This window comes from Apteryx rowi, unplaced genomic scaffold (assembly GCF_003343035.1).
Source record: "Apteryx rowi isolate R43461 unplaced genomic scaffold, aptRow1 scaffold_31, whole genome shotgun sequence".
Taxonomy (NCBI): domain Eukaryota; kingdom Metazoa; phylum Chordata; class Aves; order Apterygiformes; family Apterygidae; genus Apteryx; species Apteryx rowi.
In genome coordinates, this window is record NW_020449530.1 from 4,405,480 (window position 1) to 4,433,152 (window position 27,673).

General features: G+C 44.8%; 1 protein-coding gene across 1 annotated transcript in view; it reads right to left on the bottom strand.

Annotated features, from left to right (window-relative positions):
• DENND5B (DENN domain containing 5B) overlaps nt 1-12,884 on the bottom strand; it is a 119,361-nt gene extending 106,477 nt beyond the window's left edge. Inside the window, exon 1 of the mRNA XM_026070455.1 lies at nt 12,773-12,884. Coding sequence (XP_025926240.1) covers nt 12,773-12,884 — 112 coding nt within the window. The remainder of the gene's footprint in view (nt 1-12,772) is intronic.
• Between the last annotated feature and the right edge of the window lie 14,789 nt (nt 12,885-27,673).

Below are 27,673 nucleotides of genomic sequence, written 5' to 3' on the forward strand. Positions count from 1 at the left end.
TCACACACCACTTCCCAGGCCCCATCGGCCTGTCCAGTTGCAGGAACACAGATGCATTTTTAAAGCTTTCCCCGCCGGCCCCGCAGCACAGTTTCGGTCACGCAAGAGCGCACTGCTGCGCTCATCTATTAAAGTCGGCTGGAAACAGGGAGCGATGCCACTGTGGGGCGAGCAGACTCCTCGGGCGCAGACTGGCAGCTACCCACCGCACCACGGCACAGCGAGGTCTTCCTTCAGGCAAGGTGACTCACTAACACAGAGCCATTGGCCATATGTCTCGCAGTGCCTTTTGCTGGAGTAACTCGCTCCAAACTTCTAACAATGCCCTTAATATTTTTAAGAATCAAGAATTGCATTCCAGTGCATTAAAGTGCTAATGACACATAAGCAGTCTTAAAACTTTATTATTGGCAAGGTCAGAATAGCTTTTTAAAACAACAGTTAGGCATGAGGAAGAGCTGGCTTGTTTTTAAGTGTGGAGAAGAGGAAGATTAGGAAGCAGAAAGAGAGAAGGTACAGAAAACCTCTGAAACACATTCTGCTATTTATATCTCCTACCACGTTTGGGGGGGGGGGGAGGGCTTTTCCACAGACACAAGTCTTTCATCAAAGAGATGCACTCGCCTTTGCTTCTGACTGCAATAGCACTGGCACAGCCACGCTCCTACATCCGTTCACGGAATCGGAGGTAGGGCTTGGATCCAGCAGGGGACTCTCCTTGCATTGCCATTTGTCCCCGAGTTTAGCTTTGCTCCCACCACCTGTTAACACACCTTAGACACTACAGCAATATTGCTCCCCTAATGTATACTCTTCATTCGGGATTGGGATGGTGAGGGAAAGACTAAGACGGCACTAAACACAGTAGTGTGTTTTCACAGATCTGGGTGAAGAGCGCTAGGGGTTATACAACAGCACACYGGCACAGCAACTTGAGTCCTGTCATCTTTAGCACCTTTTGTTCCCACCAGCCTGTTGGCTCTGATCTCTCCTCCTTCCCCCTCAATACCTCCAGTTAACTTTCATCCCCTGAACTAGCAGATGCGTGAGGGGCAACATGCGCTCTGCTTGCACGCGAGCTATGCAGCTGCCAATCAGCCCGCCGCTGTCCCCACGCGGACRGCCCTTCTTTGCTTTTCCAACGAGGCACTCTTTTTTCTGCAGACTTTGTATTACTGGGAGGTTAATTGGGATCTCTGTTCTAGCTAGAGGAACTTTACAAAATGAACAAAAAAAATCCCACATCTTTTAGATTCTACTTCTGGCACATGAGAATGAAGTTGGCCTATGGGTTCAAAAGTCAGTGAAATACAGGTTTTCTTTTTTCTTTTCTACTTTTTTAAAAAAGGAAACAGGTCTAGAGCGATTACATTATCAATCACAAAAACCTTAGTTTTGAGTGCGACAATACTGCAATATTAACAACAGCTGGGCTCCTGTTCAGCCTAAACTTCCCTTTTCAGCTGTGCAGCACACCACAAGCGAAGGCTCGGAGGCATACAGAAGTCACTGTCACAAAGTGGTGACAAAAATATTAACCAATAACCGAAACCCAAGAAAGATTTCTGAGTCACAAGTAGTTTTCAGATCTTAACCGCTATCACATATGGTACATCTTGGACACTCCATTGTGCCCGTCACTCTGAACAATTCATTTATAGCTCTAGGAAAGACCCAGATCGGTGCCTTTTCTCCCCGCTCGTGGGCGGACACACCTTGGGGTGCCTTGGGGCTGCCAAGGGGCAGCGCAGCTGTGTCAGGCTGCGGGATGGGACATTTGCTCATTCTTATTCCTGACGAAGGCGCGAGAGCTCGGCTAATCGCCCAAGACCCGGGTCACAGCCAGGGCACCAGCGCCGGGACCTCAGCCCCTTCTCACCTGCCACCTGGGACAAAGCACAGCCGAGGGGGCCCAGCTCATTCCGGCTGGTTTTTCATGGGAAGCTCAGCCCATAGGGAGCTATAGGGGGTTTTGTCATTGTTGGGTTTTTTAAACAGGGTGTTAGACTGAACAACTGGCAACAGGACTCTTTCCCCTTCCACCTCACAACCCGGTGGGCAGCTCCAAGAAGAAAGAAAACACAAGACAACTACAGAAACTATATGAAGTTATTAACTGCATCTACTATTGCTAAAGTTGATACCAACCACCAAACTACCCCCCCACACCTTTTCTGTTTACACGCATGACATAAGATTGCAGCTACAGTTGTCCCACTGCAGCACTACAGCTGCAGATGTTCATATTTTTACAAGAAAAAACTATTACTTAATAACATTCCTCACATTGGGATTCTTTAGTCCTTAGTCATTCCTCAGTTTAAGATAGAAACTTTAGACTACACATCTTTGCTTGAATTAAGAGCGTCAAACAACATCTGCTATCACACTCAGTAAAGCCAGAGAAAGTCAACGTATCTGCAAATACTAGTCAGACAAACCTATTCAGAGTAGCGTCATCTTGGGAAAAGGCTAAATACGTGATCCATCTGTGCTGAATAGCTGCTATCCTGATTTCTAGAGATAAATATTCTCCCTTAATAGATTCATAACAGTAGTCATTAGAGACCAAGGTTGACAACCTGCAAAGTGGTGCATTAAAGACACTTTAGTACCATTCTTCCCAGCCTTGACATTCGTGAAGTATTTACAAAGCAAAGCATATAGCAGAGCACACTATACACAGCTCTGTGACAGAGCATACATACATTCTCAGCAGTGTTACAAAGCACCTGAGAATTTTTAAGCACTGAATCATGCTCAACCATTTCACCTTCATCTATTATGTAAAAATTCAGGGKTTTTTTTGTTTTTTTTAAATACAGAGTGTGAGGGTTCTGCCCCAAATACTTGGTCTGGTGTATTTATAGACTGATATACTGGAAGAAGAAACAAAATGAGAAAGTACATCATCCAGACTACAAAAGGGTCCCTTCCTARAGATTGAAGCAGCTTTTCATCTCTCTTACATCAGCCAGCACCACAGGTTAGACAAAGTCTATGTTAATAGAGCTGTTTAAGCACAAAACTGTTGTTAGTTTTAAATTCATGTCAAAGTATTGCATGGCATAGAGCAAAGAAGAATACTAAGCAGGAATACGGATGGAAAAAACCCACTATTGTATGAATAAATAAGTAATCAGCAAATCCTCCCCTCCCTCAGCAATGAAAAGCCAAATATTTACTCAATTATATATTGCATTCTTTGCTCACATCATAGTTTGAATTTTAAAAATAAATAAATAAAAGCTCTCGTCTTTCTCCAGAGAGTCTGTTGGGGGAGCAGGAGGTTTTTACATCACCCAATTCAATCCACCTCAATAGCAACATGGACAAGAGGCAAGAGAGGTGCGGGTTTGGCACAACCCTTCAGGGCACCTACAGGGTAATGAACCTGGCCTCCAGATCCTGTTAGATAGCCAAAATTAGTACAAGCAATATGTATTTGGACAGTGGCAGCATCCTCCTATTCCAGCAGGCTCCAGCTGTATCTACAGTCTCAGTCAGTTAAATGCAGACTGCTTGGCCCATTTGACCAATATTTCATTGACAGGTTACCTGTTAAGCCAGTGCTTGCTTTCATGATTTCATTATGAACAGCTCAGCCCTCTTGTCTTCAGGCACAAGACACTGCAAGCACTTTTTTTTTTTTTTTTAAACTACCTRGGCAGCCCAATCCAAGAAGTATCCACAATGACACTTGCTTTTTCCTTGTAACTATAGTTGCTAACATAGGTAATATTGCATTATGTTCCATGCCATTGCATTGCCAATCAGTTTGTATTGGAAAATAGCTATGCATGGAAATAAGCACAAATTTATATACATACTACAAAAAAATGCAAATTTATATAAATAATTTCAGTCAACCATGAAAAGCAGCAGCCACTACACACCYGTGACAGTTTAGCTTTGCTTTTCTTTAATCCCATCATTGCTAACACAGAATGGTGTTTCGGATTAAGCCCCCTTACCCTTCCACATCTTCGTCTTTAACACGACAAGGGAATACCAACAAGAGGGTGGAGAGAGGATTCCAGCCTCCATGCTGTGCAGCCTACCGCTCACATAGAAATAAAATGTACTTTGAAGCTATTTGATATATAGCTTGTTTAAAAAAAAAAAAAACAAAACACACAAACAAAAAAAACCCAAAAGATTTGCTAGCTCCCAAAGTCATTGCAATCTGATGAATACAACTGTAAAGCAAAGCCAAGTTCATGCTCTAAGGGAAAAAAGTTCATTCTCCAAGAGTGACATATTTAAACATTGAATTTGAACACAAAACAAGAATGATGACATTTTTATATGAAATTTTGAAGGTTGCCCTCTAGCCAGCAAGCAAGTTTTCTTTATAGATCCACCAGAACTAAACAACCCCTCCCCCCCAATATTATATTCCGCTAAGAGTTAATTTTTGCGCCATCACTCAAAGCAGGTCACTGAGCTCTAGCAAAACCCTTCAGCCTACTCTACACAGAGTAAATATTAGCAAGGGAATATGTTTTCCATTTCACTCTTTAGGTATCTGTTTTGAAGTTAGTTTTTCTGGATTTGACATAAGACAACCGTTCCATAGTAAAGGGGATATAAAATAGAAGTTCACAGCATGCTCACTAACAAGACAACCATTTCACACTAACTCAGTTGTTTGGTATGCAGAGGGAAGAGGAAGAGACAAATCCCGACACTTTGAAGGAGCATGGCTTCACATTTCCAACCAACCGTTTAGGATACCCTAATGAGAAGGTTTTCACTTTAGATGCAACAATCAGACAGCTGAGTGAAACCATCATTCACTCCAAGCAAGGAACACAAGTGAAGTCACTTACGTTTTCATCCTGGTAATATAACAAAAGCTTCTTCCAACCATCCCAGTATCTGACACCTCAGGAATTTGTCACACATTAGTTATCTCCCTAGTGCCTTTTATTGTGATGACACATCACCATTACGACCCATCGTCATTTCTTCCCTAATTACTTTTGAAATTATCCATATGGCTAATGTGACCAAAATACCACAGCTGAAGGCCCACTGTTTCCTAACCGCATTTTTCCTCCATGTAATTTTTCCTACCATAAGTATTTTTGCTATTTTCTGGTCAAGAGGCAGATAAAATGAACTTCAAATTTTCTTTTCATTAACACCCACAAGCTCTATGGAAAGAGGAAGAAAAAAAAAAAGGAAGAAAAAAATGCTTTTCATTACATGAAGCTTTATGTATTTTGAGGTGCTACAGTTCCTCCCCATGCACACAAGATATGGCTGAAAAAATTATTTGTAATCTTCTTCCCATGTATGCAAAGGGTCACATGTGAGCTAAAATAGTAATGGCCAAGCACCACTGCTAAAGCTTGTTAAGTCAGAGCATTAGCTGAACCAAAGCGCATGTGCTATTTATTTTTTCCTTCATTCGCATTTCTCAATACCTTCTCGTTCACTCCAACACTCATCACACTGTATCAGCAACTGCAGCAGGGAGCAGCATGCCAGCTCGGACTACTTGGAGGCTTTGCAACCTGTGYATCTGTGAAACATGCTGGCAAACTAGCTGACACTGAGGACTACTTGATTAATTCATGACAAACAGGTGAAAAAGAAAGGCAAGAGAGCCACCACCTCTTTGCATTGGTGGCTTGCAAGCACCTCGACCTTTTCTGAGGCAGTGCATTTTGGAGGCACATCCATTGCAAGCTCCGTACTCACGTATGAGAGCTCCGGGCACTGGCACTGCTCCTGCAGCACTGGTCCGTCATTCCTGGGCAAGGACAGGAAAGCTTCTCGGGCAAACAGCTAAGCAGAGAGATCAATACTGCAGCCACACACTGCTTTTCACAATTCTGACAAATTTACTTCTGCTCTACCAGGCCTCATGTTCAGAGCAGCAGCCACCTCTTCCTCTTGGACGCCACTCCTGTCCCCCAGACACATGAGGAGCTCCACCAAGGCAGTAGACAATATGACTGTCTCTCTGCTGGCAACAGACCTCTTCACTTTCAGTGTGGGCTTCAAAACACAATTCCTCTTACTTCCCTTACCAACACTTATCTGATGAGGTCTGATCGCAAGCAAGCAAGCTTTTGGCACTGCTGCAGTCTTCAGGATGTTTGTCCTGCATGTTTTGCTTCTCAGTGCTCTTCACCTCACTTAGGCTCTCCCATCCTTCAGCCTCCAGGCCATCTGCTTCCAGCCCCGGGGCCAGGGTCCTGAGGATGCAAACACCACCCAGTGCCAGCTGGCTGCAAGCTGGCACGGAGCTAAGCTCTTGGAGCAAGTTCATTCAGAGCTCAAATGCTTTGCCTGCAAGCACTTTCATTACGACTGCGGCTTACATTATGCAAAGGGAAGAAGTCACACACCCTGATATTAAGAGACGAGTCACTAGAATTTGAATTGAGAAGTCACCTACACTGGCACACGCTCTTCTAGGTGCTCTCTGCTTTTGTACTACCGCAGCAGATGCCAACAGCAAAACAGCCTTCTGAGAGCACAGAAAGATTGGTCTTTCTAAGTGGGAGTTTAAACAGCAGCTTAACTGGCAGACTATATGAAATTTTCTTTGGTTTAGCATTAGTGATTCAGTGATATCAATACTAATAACAACATTTCTCCAACTTAATCAATGCCTTATTTTCAAAAGAATACAATATAAAAACTTGGATGAAGGCAAACACATAACAGAATAGTCATGTTGGGGCATGGGGAGCATTTGAATCCAGGATCTCTGACACACACAAAGGTAGAGAATGAAAGTGCTAGTATTAAAGCTTATTAATATGTCATAGCCATTAGCAATTCCACAAGCAATCCGTTATCCAGCTAAACAAGAAAGTCGTTCCTTATTAAAAGTTATTGTAGCTGGATACTGTATTTGTCAATAATATTGACAACTCTGTATAAAGAACACTGTTTCCTTTGGCTGCAGGAGTTTTCCTCTACAGAAGCAAAAGTCTTTAACCTATAATTCAGAAAACTATAAAAATCAATGTGTGGTATTACACTGTAATTCTCTTTTTTCCCTGTAGCAAAAAAAAGTGTTTAATAATAAGCCATTATGGCAATTGTCCATGCCACCATGTTTAAAGCTGTACAAGAGAGCAGAAATATTATTCCTGTTTCAGCAGTGAGTCAAGTTCACATAGAAGTAGGGGTTATCTCCATATTCCCTTGAACTAGAACAGCAACATTTTACTTACGCAGATCAAAATCAAAAGATTTGTTTTCACACTTACAAAATATTAACCCAGCTTAATTTCCAACAGAAAGTTTTCAGAAATGTATTTCCAATATTTCCTTGTATATTTATATTACGAAAAACAGTTATTTCAACAAACCAGACACTCCATTCAATCCTTCATTGATGAAACTTCCTCCTTCCAGCCATAAATCCTGAAGACTTAGTGTTGCATATGAGCATCTCCTCTTAGCTAAGGGGAGAGAAGGTGTGGAGGGAAATACGAGTCCCACCCCTTCCAGAAGCCATATAATGATCAAAAATCCTAAGTAACCTACTACAACTACTTCTAAGGCGCAAATTAAGTTTTGGCAAGCTGTAGAGCATCAGCCACCTTCTCCTCTGCCCATMCCGCTCTCATCTGTATCTGGGTTACTTAACCTGGACAGTCCCTCTGCAAATGGTTCACATCACTTTGGACTGTACTTCAGAAACTAAAAAGCAAAACTTTATAGCCTGTTTTTCCATTTGAGGCAATCAAGTCAGTCATGAACAGGAACTGCAACTATTTAGACATTCCTTGGTCAAAGGAAATTTATTAGCACATTTCCAGTAAATCAGAAAAAAAACCCAAAACACTTATTTTTGGGAAAAATCATGTATACAAGAAGTTGCATGGCTGTAATAATGCCACCAAGTTTTTCTCTTCAGTACGAATCCTAGTGCTCCAGTGTGATTTGGCATGCAGGAAGTTAGCAACTAGCCACAGCTCTCGATCGAATGCGACTGCGATGAGTGAGCACTCAGGTGCCAAGTACACACTCAAGAACTAAAAAATTGTTTGGCTTTCTAAAAAACAAGAGCCCACTAGACAAGAAGCACAAACAGTCAGACTGCAACACGGACTGCTTGTTTTTCAGCATTATCATGAACAGTAGCAGTGTTTCCTTGATAGGGGAAAATTAATTACTAGTACATATTTATTTACAGGGAAACAGCAAGAGGCAGAAGTGTTTATTTCCCCCGTGACACTCAACACTTCCAATAAGCATGACCGGTAAGCACTCTCAGCAACTGCTTTGCTGGTCATATTAGCAAAAAAATAGTAAGTCTGAAGATTAGCAAAGCTTTCTAAAGCTTCAGTGTATAAGCTGAACCAGAGCAATGAGATAGTGTCAACCTTTATGTAGCAGCCAAAACTAGACAGTGCAAAATGTGTTCCTAGAGGAGATATAAAAACTAGAACTTCTCATTATGAGCACAGTATTAAGGTAATATTTTAAGGTTTACGGAAAACATATAGAGCACTTGGAAAAGCTATAAAACACTTCATTTTTGCACAGAGAGAGGGCTAATACAACTACAGCAATATTCACGTTTCAAAGTGCAGAAGGCATCATCCAATATAGTCCTTCAGGCCCAAGCTCCAGTGCTGACTTACAGCATGCTCACCTTGAATAATATTCCCTCTTCCTCCAAACCATCCTGGCAACAGTCCCCTCTGCTGAGTTCAGGCCAGTTCTTCCACTTGTAACCAAAWTACCCATCTGTAATTCTCTCCCTACTTTCCTCCAGAACACCAAATTACTTTCTCTATTTTAATAAGTTTACTTTTCTTTTCAATTGACTCATACATGTTCTGGATTTTTCTAAGCTGTACTTTGTGACACTCTAACAAGATATTACGAAACATAATATGCTATCAAAGTAAAATGAAAAAGTAGCTACAGCCAAATAAATCTTGTGCCTTCCACACACACTTACGAAGTTCATACAGTATCACAAAATATGTAATAAAACCAATGTAATTAACTATTAGGTCTTTTTGTTTAAGGCAGTGTTAAATATTTACTGTAATGATATCATTCCAGCCCATGCAATTTCAAGGCTGACAGTCTCAAAAGGGCTTTAGTTTTTACCTGAAAGAAGTAGGCACGAAGATTTAAATRAACTGAAATATATTTTTTGTCAGCCCTTAACATGAGCGAAAAGTTTCCTTCACCCTATTTTAGTGGGGTTCACCAAGGGACAGAAACCAATACTGAAATTACCATGCTTTTCAAGATGCATTTCACAGTAAGTGAACTGCTCTTCTTTGAGTTCTTCAAATACTAAGCGCCCAGTAACTCTTAAATATTTTTTCCTTTTCTCCCTCCAGTCCACAGAAAGGAGACTTTTTCTTCCACCTTTGACCAAGAGCTTTGTGGTAGCACCACAGGTACTATATATTATGGCATTATAATCCATACAGTACTTAGCTGCATACCTGGATACGCTACCAACTTGAGCACTAGGTAAATAGACACTTTTTAGTTTCCTATGTAATAAAAATTAGGAAAATCTGTACTAGAAAATAGCATACAAAATAAAATTAAGTAATTTGCATGGTGGAAAATTCTAATCTCCCAAGTCTATTTTAAGCACTCAGCATCTGCAGGAACAAGAACTGTAAAGCAAGTCACTCTTCCCTAAAAGCAGGTCAAGACCTTATAAAACTTTAAAAACCTTAGTTTGTTACTGATCAAACCTAATAACCCTACAATAAGAATTAAAAAGCCTCAAAAAGGTAGTTATTTGCACTGCTTCCAATAGCGTCATCGCAACCTTTTACTTCACGCCAGATGCCTTACAGTACTGCAAAAGGTTTGCATGCAAAGACAACGGGGCTTAAAGCACCTCGCGCTGGCAGCCCTCGCCTGCAGGCTGGCCTGGGGACTGGAGCGGGTCAGGGAGCCACGGGAGCCAACTCACCCGGCAGCCAGGCAGCTCCGTGGCCGGCCACGCGCCCCTGCAAGGTGTCCATGCCTCAGCTGGGCACAAGCGACTCCAGCTGGAAACGCAAAATCCTGCAAGATTTTGCAACTTCTGCTCCTGCATTCGCAGCGGGGGCCACAGGGCAGAAGACCTGCCTTCCTCTCCTTTCCAACTTGCACACTCAGTACTCAGTCCCAGCTCGCTTCAGTTTATTCAAATCCCACTTAAGCAAGGTACTCCGTGTACAGGGGTTGCTAAGAGACTCACACGTTTAGAGTTAAGCAGGTTCTTAATTACTTTTTGCTAAATTAGGCTGCTCTATGTGGCAGCTTAAACCATGGCAACTTTTCATTTGAAGCCATGACTTACCTCAACAACCTCTTTAAACACAAGGATCGTAAGATGCTGGGACAGCTACATAATTCAATATTGGAATAAGAAGATCATTTCTCTCTTGAAAGCATTGTGAAAGCATTTTTAGAAATAAATAGCCTTCATTTGTGGGTTTCCTGCGACACAATAGCCCTTCTGTTCCCTTGAGCATCTTCCTCCCTACCTATTCCAGTTATGAATTCAATTCTGGTAGCTCAGTTTTTGAAACCTACAATGCAGAATTTGAGATGAGATCTCACAAGTGCTGTCTACAGAGGCATTAATACTCCCCAAGCTCTAGCAGAAATATTTTCTCCGTTACATCTAGAACCAGGGTTAAATTTTCCATGGTTGCGTTGTACTTGCAACTCACAGCACTCCCTGTTCTTCTCTAATGTTTCCAGCTGCTGAGCTCCCAGCTGATAGCAGAAAGCTCTTGTCATGAGTCCCTAAAAATATAACATTGCTCAGTGGTAATATGAAGTCCCATCATATTTCTATTATTCCAGTTCTTCCTCTGTGATATCCCAAACCTCCCAGGTATTGAGAATGCCTCCCCAGCAATTTTCACATGCTCAAACCTTACTGCTGGACCTTACCTAGTTTAAGCCAGCTATAAAGCCATTTCTACTTTTTATTCCCTATCAAGGGGAAAAAAACATCCAAAGTGAAGCCTCACTTATTTTAGAAATAACTGCTTCTGGTAAACTCTCTTTGGAAGTATTCACACTTGCACTCAATTTTGTACATGGGAATACCTTCAATGTGTCAAAATGTCTTTCTTTTACTGAAAAGCGTTTCATTTTGAAAAGAGAGGCTTCCTTCAGCTTTTAAATCCAATAAAGGTTGCTGGAACTATTCAGCTGATCCGAGTAAGTTACCATAAAGAGATGAGACCTCTAACAGAGCCAGTATGTTATACAAACCCACTACTTTCGGTCTATCCTTGAAAAACGCTCCTCAAGAACACCCCTATTCATCTTACTGTGAAAGAGAGAAGAAGAGAGCAAACAACAAATTTTAAAGTGAAGGTAGTCATCAATGAAGGCACAGCCTGCTAGCCAACACTGTTTTAAAAATAGTTTATTTTCAGAAAGAAAAGTTTGAGATGACTCAAAGTTTAAGTCGCTAAAGCCCCAGTAGGTCATATTATGCAAATCAGAAATGCTGTATGCCATCAGCTGTGAGATAGCTCATGAGCCAGGAGTTTTTCTATTAAAAGTAGCATAACCGAAACATAAAGATACAGTCACTAGTATCTGTGAAAAGGCAGACTTTAAAGCATGTTTGGCTAATGCCTCAAAATTGAGATCCCAGACAACCACAAACGTGTGCTTGGTGCAAAGACAATGCTCTTTCCAGGAAGAGATTTAGGTACCTTACGCTAAGATAAAGCTCCTTGGAACCTCAGATATCTACCACTTTTACAGCAGACAAAAACACGAACTTCAGCCAGAGTACACAGCTCTACTTGATCAGCAATGCAGATCACAAAGTCCTTCCCTTACATAATGAGAAGATGACACACTTCTTGACACAATACTAGCAGAGACCTTGCTGGGATCCCATCATCAGGCAGAGGTTCCCCCAGTGACAGCTACACCCAGGCTCAGCATTATTCACATACACCTCAGCTGCCTTCAGCGTGAACACGTACAAACAGTCAAACATATGGGCTTAAGTGGTTTCAAACTCACAACTCAGACAAAACGCTTAGCTTTTACTCAATTAAATTATGCTAAGCTTATAGCCAATCTAATTTTGCATGTAAAAACTGACTTAAACACTTCCTTTTAGACAAACACAATTGACATTTAGGGAAGAACGCTGACTTTCCAAACATAATCAGCTCAAATCCAGTCACAAGCCCTCAAAAAAAATAAGCATTCTGGAAAATGAGTGAGCATCTCCAAGACCCTACAGTAACAATTCTGTTGGAGGATACTGTGGGAAAAAGAAAAAAAAAAAAGAGGGGGGAAGGTGCTGGAAGAGCACTTCTGAACAGACATAAGATGTGGAAAAACATGACATAATTAAAGATGCGATGCCATTAATTTATGCAGCTCTTCCAGACCCTCCCCCCCCCCCACTTCCAGCGCAAATAGGGAAGGAGTAAAAAACCATAGCTGCTCCTGCACAAAGCTCGGTCGTTTGGGCTCCTTTTAACCCCGCGACCCTCCGCAGCCTTCCCCCACCGAGCCGATCCCACCCCACGGGACCCAGCGGGGCCGCCGCGCCGCGCCGCGCCGCCGGCATCCCCGTTGCACCGGGGGGCAGCGGCGCCTCCCAAGGAGGGAGGGATGCTCCCGGGGGGGGAGCGAGGGCTCCTTTTGGAGAGCGGCTGCCTCCCTCCCCGCCGCCCCGGGGGAGCGGATATTTTGCGGCAGCGGGTCCCGCGGGCAGCGGGGGCGGCCGAGGCCTCCGCTCCGCTCCGCGCCGCTCCTCTCCGCACCTCTCCGCGCCGCTCACCTGCCAGCTCGTCGGGCTCCAGCCCGCTCTCGGCGTCGATGCCGCAGAGCACGAAGTAGTGGGCGAAGCGGCAGGGCGCCGCGCCGGGCCCGGGGGCGCCGCTCCCGCTCATCCCGGCGGCGGCTCCCTGCGGCAGCGCGGCGCGGCTCCGCGCGGCTCTGCGCGGCGGCGGGGGCGCGCCCGCGGCCGGCTCTCGGCGCGCCGCCCCCAGCCGGCGGCGCGCAGGCGGCACCGGGCGGGCAGCGCCGCCGCCGTCAGCGCAGCGCAGCGCAGCGCAGCGCAGCGCAGCGCAGCGCAGGGGGGGGGCGCCGCCGCCGCCCCCGCGGGGCGTTTAAAGCCCTGCGCGCCGCGCTCTGCCCGCCGCGGCCCCGCGCTGCGTGCGCGGCGCTCGGCGAGATGCGCGCGGCTGTGTTAGAAGCCCCCCCCCGGCCAAGCCGTGGCTATGGGAGGGCAGCTTTAATTTAAATATTTAAAAACAAAACAAAAGGTACGTTTCCACTTGGCGGTCGCGAAGGACCGCCTGGAACACAAAAGCCAGAAGGCGCCGAAGGGGATCAGCGCGCTGCCCACATTTAGCCTTTTCTGCGGGTATCGCGCAGGGAGAAACCGCGTTGCTCTTGCAGCGCCTGTCGAAACAAAAAAACCCAGCGAGGCTCCTGCTAGCGGTTGGGGGCGGGGAGGGGGCTGACGGGGGACTGACTCCGCCGGTGACCCGTGGTTGATTTGAATCCTACCACGTAATTTACGCTACGGAGAACTAGAAGGGGAACTATTTCTTTGTTGCATGCACTCTGCTTCAAAGCAAAATCTAAAATGTTTCTTCACTCACAGTTCCCTAAACACTGAATAACCGTTCTGCCATGTCCGGGAAGGCGCCAGTATTCTTTTATCCCCGTTTCTATAAACCCTCCCCATTATTATCACTCGAAGCCAAAGTACTAGCAGATCTACCTGGGAGTGGCACCTACTTTTAAAGGGGCAGATGTGATTATTTTGAAGTCCTGAGACTTCTTAGCCAAACTGATCAGACCCCTGCTTTTGTTAGATGATGGTTCTACCATCTCCATATTTTACAGAGGATGTTTGCAGAATTTAATATGCAGTTTCAGCCTTCTGTTTTCATCTGCTTGCTAGTCTTGGTCCATGCAGTATGTAATAATTTCAGTCTCATCCTTTGCTTACTGTGGATTTTGACCTCTTTCAGTTATCTCTTAGCAATGCGAGCCACACTTATGCCTGCTATGATTTGTGTTTGTCCTTATTCAAGAAGCCCCCATAGATAATGAGGTGCCTGCAAAGACTTGGTATTTCAGCTGTTCATTATAGGGAGGTATGTGGAAGAACTGTTCCTTCCTACTTGTAGGCAGCCCAGAATTGCATCTCTCTCTCCTCTTCCCTTTGAATTAACAAGCTATATGCCCTCCTAAACATCATTTTACTTCTCAGCTTTCTGTAGTGCTCTGCAGAAAGCAGATGAGAACTGAACCAATTTCCCCTGTACAAATACCAAGGAAAAAAGAACACGAGTCCTCTATCATGATCACCAGTTCTGCAGGTTGCGGCATAACAAGCTGAACTTTGCTAAATCCAAGCAGGAGTTTGCTGAGAGACTGGTTATTTTCTCGACTTTGCACTGAGAGATGGGTTACTTTATTTAGTTTGGTTTGTTTATTAACTTATATTTATGGGTTCATTCAGCTCTAGGTCAGATTACTAGAGTAAAGTCAATCTCTGACTCTCATTCAAAACTAATTGCTCTTACTGTGGAGAAGCACCATCTCATTCTCTTATTGTAGGCTTCTCCATTGGAGGCAGGATTGCTTGGGTGTCTCCAGAAAGCTGGAAATCCAAAATACAGGCTGCATCAGTCTCCCTGAAGGATGCCTGAGATAGGACCCTCTAAAAGTAACCCAAAATTTAAGACAACAGTCCTGATCTTTTTTCTTGGATAGAGTGTGGTTCTCTATTGCTTTGTTCTAGCTTTCTTCTGTGCAGGACAGTGGGTTTTTTGTTTGTTTGTTTGGATAAACAGTTTAATGCACAGATATTTCAATCTCAACAAGATCAGTAATAAATATAGCATTAAACATGAGCCTGAAGCACAACACATGAAATTGCAGGTTTAAAAATCTAATAAACTCACATTTCTTCCTGGAGCACCTGTAAAGTTAAACCATCACCCCCGCTTTTGTACACACAGCTCCCACAGACACTTCTCCAGGAGTTTCATGTGGGTAGTGATTTCTTCTTCTGATAAGATAGATCTTTGGGCCTAACATCATCCCAGCAAGGCCACCCAGCTCCTTTGCAGTGCCAGCAGACTTCATAGAATCACAGAAAGGTTGAGGTTGGATCACCTCCCTCAACCTGCTGGCAATGCTCTTCCTGATGCACCCCAGGATACCATTGGCCTTCTTGACCACAAGGGCACACTGCTGGCTCCTGGCCAACTTCTTGTCCACCAGGACCCCCAGGTCCTTCTCCACAGAGCTGCTTTCCAGCAGATCAGCCCCCAGCCTGTACTGGTGCATGGGGTTATTCCTCCTTAGGTGCAGGACCCTGCACTTGCCTTTGTTGAACTTCATGAGGTTCCTCTCTGCCCATCTCTCCAGCCTGTTGAGGTCCCTCTGAATGGCAGCACAGCCCTCTGGTGTATCAGCCACTCCTCCCTTCGCTTGTGCCAAGCGTGTGTGGGCTCTGCTAAGTTACGTTGTCCCTGAGACTGGATTTTTCTCCATCTAAGTTTCAGCTTTTCCCTCCAAGCTGGCCTAGCTTTAGACACAGMATGTTGCCCTTGGGTAGTTTCTGTTATTCAGTTGTGCCCCTACTCCCTGTCTCTTATCTCAAGGCATTGGTAACTTTTAGGAGATTTTACCAATGAAAGTAAGCTGACAGTTGGCTCACTGGATGACAATGTCAAGTGTAATAAAAAAATTCAGACCTTGATTTGCAGGATCTTAATCACAACAAGAACCTTATCTTTTTGCCCAGCGGCAATACCTTACTCCACTCCAGGAGGGAGACTGGATACTCCATTTACAACTAATTTTTCATTTGACTTCTTTCCCTCTTCATTTATAGTTATGCCATAAGTGGATAACAACATAACTGAGTGTTGCAAGCCATCTCCTTCCTCCATCCAGATATAAACAACTGCTCACAGGGAAAAGCAACAGGGAGCCACTGCCTTTACCTGTGACTGCACCAAGCGTGCCCAGACGAGTGGTGCCAGCTGCCTTTTATTGCTTTACAGCTCCCAGCAGCAYGTTGTGCTGCCAGGGCAAGAGCCCACCCAGTCCTCTTGTTCATACCTTGGATTCTTTCCACATCAAGTCGAGCAAAGAACAGCATCTCCACATATACCATGCCAGCACTGAGGTGTTCCCTCAACATCCACACTTCCTTTTTCTCCATACCACAGATTTTTTTATGCTACTTGTCTTTTCCAGGATCTAGGCATTTTTGTCTTCTTTTTCATGATCTACACACACCCTGCAGAGGTGCCCCCATCTGTAAAGGAGCTGCCCGGCTCCAGAGGCAGACCGAATGGTTCTGCTCTACCTACTGTTGAAATTTCACAGCAGCCACAGGTGGGTCCATGAAGGGGATGTGGAATTTCTTGCAGAGTGAGAAGATAATGAAGATGAGGCCCCAAAGCAGCATAAGCTGCTGCACATATTTCCTGGCCAACCAAATACCATGGAAAAGCATTTCTTTGGCCTGGAAGGAAGCAGTRAGTGGTAGGATTGTGCTGTGAGGCACATCTGGTATGATCAGAGGTAGCATCAGAGCGAGATTGTGAGTATTTTTTCCTTTCACCACAAAAGTGCAACAAAGCTCCACAAGAGGTGATGGATGTCCCCCATTCAAAGCATATTAACAGTAGTAATAGAGTTACTAGGTTTGTCCCCTGGACAGCAGGGTTCAAAGCAGTAGGAAGCTCCCACTGTTCTGACACTTCTTCCTGCTAGGAACCCTCCTAGGAACAGGGATATGGCAGGATTGAGAACAGCAGAGTGGGACAAGCACAAAAAACCCCAACTTTATACTGTACACCAGATCTGCCATGGGACCTTTCCACTTTAATCTACTCTCCTGTGGCAATAGTTTTGTCCTATCACCAGCTGGATTTTCATCTGTGTGACACAGCAGAGGAAGATTTTTTGGCTTGGTGGGTTTCTTCTTCCCTGGGTAGTTGCGTCTTCAGTTATAGTGAATATTTTTCTGCGGTATTAAGTTGTTTCAGCTTTCCCTCTGCTTAATCTCACAGCAAGTCTTTGTTTTTCAAAATCTGTTAAACTGGGTCAAATGCTAGCAAGCGTGTCAGTCCCCCCTGCCCTTAGGATCTGCCATAAAAGATCAGACTACAGGTATGTCAAGCTCTTTGTCCTACTTCTGCAAGGAGCCAATGCCTGATGTTTCAGAGAGGTGGAAAAATCCTGCTGTTTAAAGGTTACATCGCTTCTCCTTGCCGTGACTCTGCTGCTTCACATTTTATTTTCTTCAGAGTTCTTCAATGAATTGGAAATTGTGCTGCTGGTGATGGACTACTCAAGTCCTTAACACAGCTCTACACTTTCCTGTAGAAGAACTTTTACCAGCTGCCAAGCCACATTGATTTTCCATTGAAAGTCTCTCTTATTTTGCTCTGATATCTATGTAGTCATGAGATCCTGCAGGGTGGAACAGAGGCAAAACAAGTAAGATGACAAGTGAATGTGCATAACACTCAGGATAACAATTTTCTACTTTTGGCTTACTTTCAGCTGAGCAGTTCAAAGTGCTGTGAGCTACTTCAGAAGAAGCTAAGTGTGAATAGTTAGCTGAAAGCAACAGGCAGCTTATAAGGATGGACTTTAAGACTGAAAGTCTTTAAGTCATTCTGTGCAGAGAAAAGCATGAAGCAGAAGGGGGAAAGAAACAACAACAGCACAAGAGTTTCTAGCAAGGTTCATGAAGAAAGCACTTTTTATTCTCTGAGCAGCTGCTTATGCAAGAAAGCTACTTAAAGTGTTGGAAAGGTATTGGCTGCCTTAGGGTTTAAAACCAAACAAACCAGATCACTAGCCATAAGACATAAAGCAAAGAACATTTCCTCCAGCACAATTCATTGTTACTTAGAAAGCAGATACTGCAGACACATATTTTAATATTAAATCAAATTATAATACTATTAAAGCAAGTAGCTCTTCTTCTATACTGGTCTCATATCTATAAAGATTAAGCTTGAATAAAAGCACATGGCTTTCCTCTGTCACATTGTGCAATAATTATTCATAGAGCAGCATTATAGATAATAAAGTAAAAGATGACTACTTTCCTGCATCTCTGTCATAGGATCTCTGAAGCTCCTGTGCTCTAAAATTTAGATATAAAATCTCTATTTCTCTATTATAGCYCATTGGATTTTATTAATTTTATGTACATCCATCATAGGCATGCAATTACATTGCAGACACATATAGACACACTCCACTCTTATCTGCTCTCAAAGAGGATCTTTGGGGAGAGGTTTCACAATGCAATTGCAGTGATCTAACAGCACCTTCTTTCCCATTGCCTTCCACTACCAGCCCTGCATTCCTGCTGCTCCCTTCACAGCAAAACTGCAGCCTGGTCTGCCTCCTCGGTGAATGGCCCCAGTTCACCTTCAGAAAACTGATGGCCCTTCCTCTGCCCCCAAATGAACAGTTCCTGCTAGTTTAGCGAGCTGAACTGGCTCACTGCAGGGTCTAGTGTGGATGCAAGGAAAGACAGTGAGCACATGGCTGGGAGCAGGACCACCCCCTCGGAAGGGGTGAAATGTTAGGGTATTTTGGCTCTCAGGGTCTGTATTGCGATTGTGGCACACAGGATGGATGTTTCAGCTTTTGGATGAGGACTGAGACACTGCTGTTCTTCTCAGACACGCATGAACCACAGCAGCAAACAGTCTTTTGTGGGCTTTCCCACAGCCACCAGGCTCTAGACTAATAGCTGAGTGACCCTACAATGTAGGCAAGGATGGAAACTGGTTGCCTGTTTTCCTTCATGTGGTCTCTGTACTGAAAGCCAGGCTTTAGAGCACACGACTGGGCCCTCTGCTGAAGGGGCACCTCCTCTCCTGAGCACCCACCTTTCACCCCTCTCCCCAGCCCTGAGTGGCACCCCCAGGGGTTCACATCCCAAAGGAGCAGGGGCAAAAATATCCCAGGCAGGCAGGGCACGTGGACTTCAAACACCACCTCAGAAACAACTTCCAGGTGAGCCCAGCAATTGCCGTGCCCAGTTTCCCAATGGCTGTCCTGCAGCCACCCTGTCCTTTCCCTTGCACACGTTCAGAGGCACAGAAGGGTGAAAATCCCCATCTCATTTCACTCCACTTCTGTCTTTGATTTTATATGAGCTTCTAAGACACACCTTCTCCTGCCAAGCAACCATTTATGTGGGCTTTCCCTTTCCCCCCTCTAAGGTCAGGAATAGGATCACATGCAGCCATGTGATCTGATTCACTGCCAAGATGTGGAGGTCAAAGACCATACTCTGCTCAGAGCAAGGTACACCTTCTGCTCGGTTGTAGAAGGTGTGCAGCCTGTTCCAGTTGCTACCGAGATAAAACCTAATCAGCTGCTTGGATAAATCACTAGTATGTCACATACTAATGGGGGCATTGTGCTGTGAGCATCAAGCAAAACCACCCACACAGAGATTTCCATCCATCTCTGACAGCATCACTCACTTGCTGTATGACCTTGGCCAAGTCACTTGTAGCTCAGCTTTCAGAAGCATCAGCCTCCTGGAAACCAGGTCAGCACACTCCCTGTTCTTCAACCGCTCCTAGGAAAATAAAGCAAATGCTGCGTCTCCGCTTCCCCAAACATCTGTCAGGAACAAAGCACTATTGTTCCCAAAGCTGGCCCTGCCAGAGTTGCACCGCGAGGCAGATGCACCTCTACACATGCGGCAGTCCCAGCGCTGAGTCCTCCTAGCCCACGTGCCCCAACACGTTAGTGTGCTGACAGACACCTTTCACATCAGGCCTGAGATGTGGCAAGTATTTTGATCTGGACAGTAAACCTCTGGCTATTCTTCATTTTGAAGTTGACTGCAAGTTTTGAGCTAAGGGTGTGCATTCTGCTGAAGGTGTTTGTTTCCCCACCTCTAAAATCTTATTCTTCTGGTTTCAAGGCACTAGGACCCCAGTTACCTTAGAGTCTGTTTGCTTGGGAAAGACCTAAGGAGGTAAAGGAGTCTTGCAAAATAACGCACCCACGTGAATTTCTGCCTACATAAAGCCTGAGAAAAGGGCCCTGTCCCCACTTTTTAAAACAAAACAAAAACAAATAAACAAACAAAACCAAAAAAAACCCACTAGAGCTTTATCGGTACATACTGAGGCAAGGGGAAAGCCAGGAGGAGTAGCTTCTGTGCAGCTATTTGGATTATATATATCTATAGCAATATCATCTGCAATAGCAGGGAGTTCAGCCGTAGCTGTGCCGCTGGTCTGTGTTCCTGGTTAGCTGATCACTGGCACAGGGTAAGCTTTTGGAGAAGATGCACTCAAGCTGCCACATGTACCTGAGTAAAAGCATTGTGTTCAAAGCCTAGCCAAAAACATTGTTTTCCTTTGTCTCTGTCCCCCAAAACCAGTCCAGTCCCACATCTGCTGACACCAGTGGAAACGTGAACCAGCCTTATGTTTTCATGCACTCTGGACAAAATCTGCCCATGAACAGCATGCAAGCTCTCTGTCAAAATGCCTTTGGCCTCTGTACAAGCATAATTAGAGTCTGATTTCAACTTCCCCGATTTCAATTTCCCAGCTTCTCTTTGAAGCCCTACTCAGTAAGAAGTGCCAGACACCCCACATCTACATTACAATGCATCCTAGCACACTTGAAAGCCCAAGGGCATGCTAAAGAAATCCAAATCCTTCAAATCCATAGCCAATATACAACATGAGATCAAGGACAGATGAAAAGTATTTCCTGGAATGATATGCACAATGAATTGTTTTCACCATTTAGCAAGGACTGCTGCTTTGCCCATGCGTGCGTGCGTGTGCGTGTGTGTGTGTGTATACATATATATATATATATATAAAAGGCTCTGATCATTTCAGTGATGTTAATTTATGAATCTAAAAGCAATTCTTGCAAATCAAAGCATTAAAGGGCCTATTTCAGTTTCCCTATTACAGGCAGTGTTTTTTTAGCAGAAGCCTAAACATTTATATGCTGTTGTTCAGCCACATCTCTTTGCCACTCATTCTTCATGCCAGATCAACCAAAGAATTGCCCTGACATACTTGCTGCTTAGGATTCTTACTACTGATGACAGCTAGATTGTAGGTTTTCTGTATTGGCTTACTGCATTCATGCTTTAGTTTAGGAATATTGGAAATTAGCTCCAGGTCAGATCTAACAGAGGGATAGAGATCAAAGTGGTTGGCTTGTACTTGAGGATCATGTTACTTGCTTCCTTGCAAACGAGAAGCCACAGCTTATTTAAGCCAGGATCCATGCTGAGCAATTCCAAGCCAGTTCCTCACAAACACATCCTTTGGGGGTGAGAGCATTTCACACTGTCTGATGTGGCAAACTTCAACCTCAGTGCCTCCATGCAGGCTTAAACGCAGGTAGTACTGGGTAATTCCAGTAAAGCTTCTTCCCACCTGAAGCCAAAGCCACGAGCTTGCTGGTGCTCAGCCCTACCTGCTAGGGATGAAGGCGAATGGGCAGCAGCTCAGTCTTCGATGCCCAGCCCTGTTGCTGTGTCCACCCACTCCAAGTCTTTCTCAGCAAGTCCAGCTGACTCCATCCAGCTGCTAGTTCCCACCAAAGGGCAGTGGTGGTGGATGAAGAAGGAGCTCACACAGTGCATCAGTGGCATGCGCTCTAACCACCTGCAGGGCATTGCATGGGCCAGCAGCTTCCAAGGACTGGTACTGGCAGGGGTTCCCCATGGTGGCAGGGCTGAGCCTCACAGCCAGAGCCCATCACACCACCCACAAGGGAGCTGGGCAGCCCCAGTCCTGGGCATCACCACAGGGATGGGGCGGGGCTGGACTGGGCAGGCCCAGACCTTTGGGTTAGGTTGGGTTGGGTTGGGAATGGTCCATGGCAGAGCTGGAGACCAGCACCACTACAGTGTCATGGGGCAGGGACCAATGGCCCCAGACTGGGCTGAAATGGGCTCCTGGGCTTGGGCAGGGTGGGGGAGTCCCCAGGTGAGGCTGGTCAAGGCCGTTAAGGTCTGTTAGTGCCCTCAGGGCCCTGACACCCAGCATGTACCTCTGGGATGTGCTAACTCAACACCTCACCCACTGAAGTATTTAGTTTCCTGTCTGGAAAATAACAGCCTGTCTGCTCCATTATCTTTGGGCCATTTATTCAGGCTGAGGATTAAGCTCCCTGCAGGTGTGGACACACCTATCCTGGTTCCCCACAGAGCAAGCTCAAGGCAGCTGAGTCCAGGAGCTGTGCTACATGATCACAGCAATGCTGCTTCCATGCTCGGCTCAGATCTGGACACAGCCCCTTCCATGAAACCTGATGCCTGAGCTGATAAAAACTCCTAGATGTGAGATGACTCCTCATGGAGCAAAGCTGGGGGTCTCTTATGCTGTGTTCATTATTAGGAACTCTGGGGACTGTGACAAGGGGACATCCAACTGGCTCTGCATGCAAATTGCTCAGCCCTGCTGACAGTGCTGAGATAACAGGCTCTGCTGGGACCAAGCCAGCTCCCACCAAGCCACTCGTGTATCTGTACCGTGTCCTCAGCCAAGGGGAAAGAAGTTGCAGTGTATCGCCAATGCACAGAAGAAGCCTGAAACACATAAAGAAATCACATGTGGGTTAATGTCAGTTTAACCTGTTCTGTGAGCAATCTTCACAGACCTGGTTGTGTATGTATGTGAGACCTGCTGATACAATAACACAGTGGCCTATGTCCTAAGAAGAGGGGTGCCAAATACCTTTTGGAAGATATGCCTGCATGACTAAATAAGGATGGTATAGCCAGTGGAACTAACATTTTGTTGGATAGAGCTGAAAATTGATAGCAGGGCCAAAGACTGAGTCTTTCTCAAGCCTCTTTTGACCTTCCCATGCCTTCATGTGCATAAATAGTAGCTCTTCTGTGCTTGTTTACACTGAAATTAAACTCCATACTATCCATCATGTGAATGAGCTGCCTGGAGTTGCAGGGGAACTATTATTTCCATTCCTCTGGGCATCCTTGCAGTTGTATCACTTGTTTTCCACATCCTCTGGATACTAATGCAAAACAGTGAAGAGCAGAGGTCCTGACATAGCATGACCCTGACTCATAACTAAGTTTCCTAAGGATCCTGTAACTCTCCAGAGATGCAATAGCAAACACCAGCACAAAGAGGAAGTGTGTTGTACCAAGTCCTAGACAAACAGTTGCCCCTAGGACCTCTCCAGTGAATAAGTACCACCTGTTAGTCTTGCATTTGACTCAGATCCCCATCCTTTCCTCTGTCCCAAGACCCCTGTGAGGATCCAAACATTTGGCAGGCTACCATGAGGAAGGTCAAAAGAAGAGGTCAGGTAATGTCTAACTAGGCCAGGCTCTAAGCACCTAAGAGAAACTAAAAAATTCTACATAGCTCTCTGGCACTGGTGAATTATAAAATCAATCTGCTGTTGTGAACTAATGTGGCTCCTCAGAAACTTGATCTGCTCACCTTATCCCTGGTGCCAACAGCTCTTAGCACGATCCTTAAACTCTCATAACCAAATGTGCTATAGCTTCAGGCTTTATTTCTGGAGCAAACTGGAGCAATTGTACTGTCTGGAGAAGTGAGAAAGAATTAGCAATAGGGTTTAAACACACTAGTGAAAACAGCCTACCTGGCAAGAGTTATGCTTGGGAAGCACTGGATTAGGGCCCCTGAGCTGGGGTTATGTTCTGCTGCTCCAGACAAAATGTTGGTTTAGCTCAGTTGTTTGGCAATGTTTCTGCCTGGTCTGGGAGAAGCTAAGGTCTAATAAATATACTGAAGTCATGAGATTTGTAGGTCATCCTTGGAACATCATGCGTGGAGGGGATGTGGACCAAAGGCATATAACACCAGACATATCCATTGCTTAGCTCTAGTTACAGGCCCTCCTTCTTCCCTCAGCAGCTCTGTCCCACCTCGGGCTGGCTCCAGAGCTGGCCCAGGCCCTGGGGATACCCAAAAAACCTGCACAGGGATCCAGCTACCTTCATCTGTAACCCCTCGCCGCTACAACATCTTCCCACAGGCTGCTGTGTCCCCAGATCCCTGACCCTCCACAGGGGAGCCTGGCATACAGAAAGCTTTTACATGTGACCACAGTAACATCACAAYGGTATAAAAAGTACAACAGGAAGAGCTTAGTCTGTGGAAGAGTGAAGAGAGCTGCAAACAAAACCGACTGCTAACTATCCACCTCCAGCACCTCTTTTGGTGTACCAATACAGGTAGCTGTATCACCTGGACGTGGCTGTGCCAATGTTGTCACTGCTTCCTATTAGTTGCTGCCTGTGCTGCAATCTTCTTGCTGTACAACTGCAACCACCAGAAGATATTTAGCACTTGCTTTCATACAACACAGCTCTGGACATGTTCATTAGCTACAGATATGTTCATTGGGTTGGACTGACTGTTTTCTGCCTAATTTCCCTTCCTAGTGAGGTTCAATTTATGCTAGCAGATTGTCACAAAATAGTAGTGGGACCTTTAATTTAGGAGTCCAAGTTTCATTATTTTAAGACACATATGGGAGTCAAAGACCCAGTACTCCAAGGAGACTTCAGCTGTTCAAAAACAGGGCTCACATGCTCTTGAAAATAAGTATCTTCTAGTTTTAATATAACAATACCTTTGCTTGAGCAGTTAACCAAATCTGGAGTAGTACACGGCTGTATCAGCAAGAAGCTATTTTCTCTGAAAAGAAGTGAATATGAAGAGAAGCATGAAGCATCTGAGTCTTTGTGTCTCCCAAGGCTTCGTCTGTGCAACACAAATGCCCCCACATCTGCCTGTGTGTGAACATGAGCAGCCAGCTGAGGCCAAGTGTGGTTTAGCTGCACGTGTGGACAAGGACGAAATGTGTCCAGGACGATTTCAGAGATGAGAGCCTTCACTTCCTTGGCCTCACCCCTGGGACTCTTGTGGGAACTGTTCACCTCAGGAGGACTGAGGCTACATTGGAACAAGGGTCAGATTAATGTGGCTTCTGCTCACGTCACCTAGCGGTGAGCAGCACCTTGCAGTTCCCCTGCTCCCACCTGCCGCTGGAGCATACCCAGCACCTTCATCTCTGCTGGCTGTTGCTCATTCTTGCCCCTAACCTGATGCAGCTGGCCAAGCAGCAGGGAAAAGTAAACCTATGCAAAACACACCTAATGCTTTCAGGGCATACTGTATGTAATGTGTGATTTGTTTTGTCAGGATATTTATTCCTCAAATGTAAAAGATGTACAGTGATTCTGAAATGTGTAGGTGTGGATTTTGTAGCTGAAGGCACAACAGAATAATTGAATTTTCTCTCTTTTACCTGGCCAGAGCACTCATCTTCAATTTTGCCTTAGCTACCAGCTAATGTGCCAGTTACATTTTGATAATGTCTTGCTTCTGCAGCCTCTGGCTAGCCACAAATTGATCCTGATGTGCAAAACCACTGACTGTCAATACTGAGTTGTTGGGATCCTTTTTACCAATCAACACCACTCCGGATGCATCCCTCTTCCCTTTAGTGACTTTCAACTGAGGTGCTTTTGATGCAACAAGCTGTGGCAGTTGGCCTTGCAAAAAGAAATCTGGAAAAGGGGACTGGAGCTTCAGTTTTAAAAGCTAGAAGGAATGAACTGGCATTGTCATCTGTCAGTTGAACTGCAGGCCTTTCTTCCTTTCTGTTTAACCTTTGTGTCTACTATGAATTATAAGTCATTGGCTAATTAATGCAAAGGTAGCTTCTCTCTCTGTTTTTCCTTTCCTTTTTTTTTTCTTCTTTCCTTGTGCAGTTCCATTTCTTTGTTGTTAATTAGCTCAAACTAGATTTCCCCAGAGACCTGGACAGTTGGATCATCAGTCAGTAATCTAGTAATTCCCCTGGACACACGAGTCCCCTGTGTGCTACTCTACAGTTGCATTTTGAAAGTTTAGCACTCCTCCATGATAGACAAAATCCATGTTATCTGAGTGTAGTTGGCTGCCAATTACATCATACATTTGATCAGCAGAGACTCTCAAGATGTTACCATACAAGTTAAAGCAAAAGCCTGTGCAAATGAAACATTTTTCTCACAGGGGACTAGCTTTGAAACCTTTCCTGAAATAATAATCACAAAGCATAACCTGAAAGTCTAAGTGATTTACCTGGACTTTTGTGTGAGAGTTGACAGTTATCATTGGTATCATAACTTTTTTATGTCATACTAGGAGTCCGTAAAATACTAATTAACCATTTGTAGTTAAATCAGAAAGAGTGAATCTCTGTTTTTAACACCTCAGCCAATATTACTGGAAAACAAGCACTTCACTCCTCCTTTTTCAGCGAAGCAGTCCCTGGGCTGGAATGAGCTAGGGAAGATTTTTTTTAACTGCCTCAGTGTGGTGTTGGTCTGTGTTAGATGGTAGTGACTTCACTGAGGTTCAAATAGCTACTGAATAACACCATATATCAGGAGTTCACAAAAACTAGACCTGAGAAGTTACTTGTTCAAATGCCAAATCAAAGAAACTGAAGATCAAAGTGAAAAAAACTTTCATTTCAAATTTCTCTGAGAATCCTCAAATAGCATCAGTATTATTCTGCAGGTCTCTTTTCAGGCATAAAATAAAATGTGTGTGATCGAGCTGTATCATCACCTGTCAGTATTCCTAAAGCCAGTAGCACATCTTACATCGGCCTGGCATCCTGAGCTGATGTTGGTAATGGTTCTTCTGTCACCTTAATGTTTTCTTTATTCCTAGCATAGTTGTGGGTATCTAAAAAGCACAAAAACTTCAGTCCTGAACTGTGCATTTTATGTGCAGTTTTTGGTATCATGAGTGCTTTCAGTGTTTCCTTGCTTGGAGAGAACCAGCTAGAGCTGCTGAAAGACTCAAGAGTTTTGAAACTCCATGGTTTTCTCTAAGGGCTCCAAGAAGTAGTGTCCTTCCTGAGCCCAACCCACAATGGTCCACACTTTGATATCCACTTTTGGGATCAATTCTAAAAAGACTGAAGGTATATTCTGCTTTGCTCTACAGGTATAGAAAAGGCAAGTGTAAAAGACATGTAAGCATCCCTATAGCTTAACATGTCAGTGGACCTCATGCCCCTTCATGTGGTGAGGGAACACCAGCTTCTGGCTGGTGCTCACCTCCTCTGGTGCTCTGCCTCCATCCAGACCTCTCTGCAGCCCAGTATGGAGGGGCCATCTTCTCTCAGGATACGTGGGATCATCCACGTTTAAATGAAAGGTCCTGCTTTGTAAGCAGCTTTCACATGCTGGAGAGTGCATTTTAATTGTACTAAGCCAGAAGATCACTAGATGGCCTCATAGCCTAAGCGATTTGGGCAGATCCAGGCTTAGGCTGTGTAATCATCAGATTTATTTTTAAAATACTGGCACCCGAAGAGGTGCAGAATTTATACTCATCACCTCAGGCAGTGCACAAGGGCCTTTTCAAAAGCCAGTGTGTGAAAGCTGGGATACTTAGTGCCAGAGGGAAGCTACAGAAAACCAAATTTGTTGCTTGTGTTGTCAGAAACTATTTCTATTCCCTAAATCCCAGCAGATGGGGCTGGGAGAGAGGGCAGAGACCCAGTGGGTGCCACCAGAGAGCCTCGGGGGTCTCTCCAATCCCCCTGCAGGACCAGCTAATCAACACAGCAAAGTCAGTCGCCACAGGGAAGGGTGCTCAGGGGAACCCAT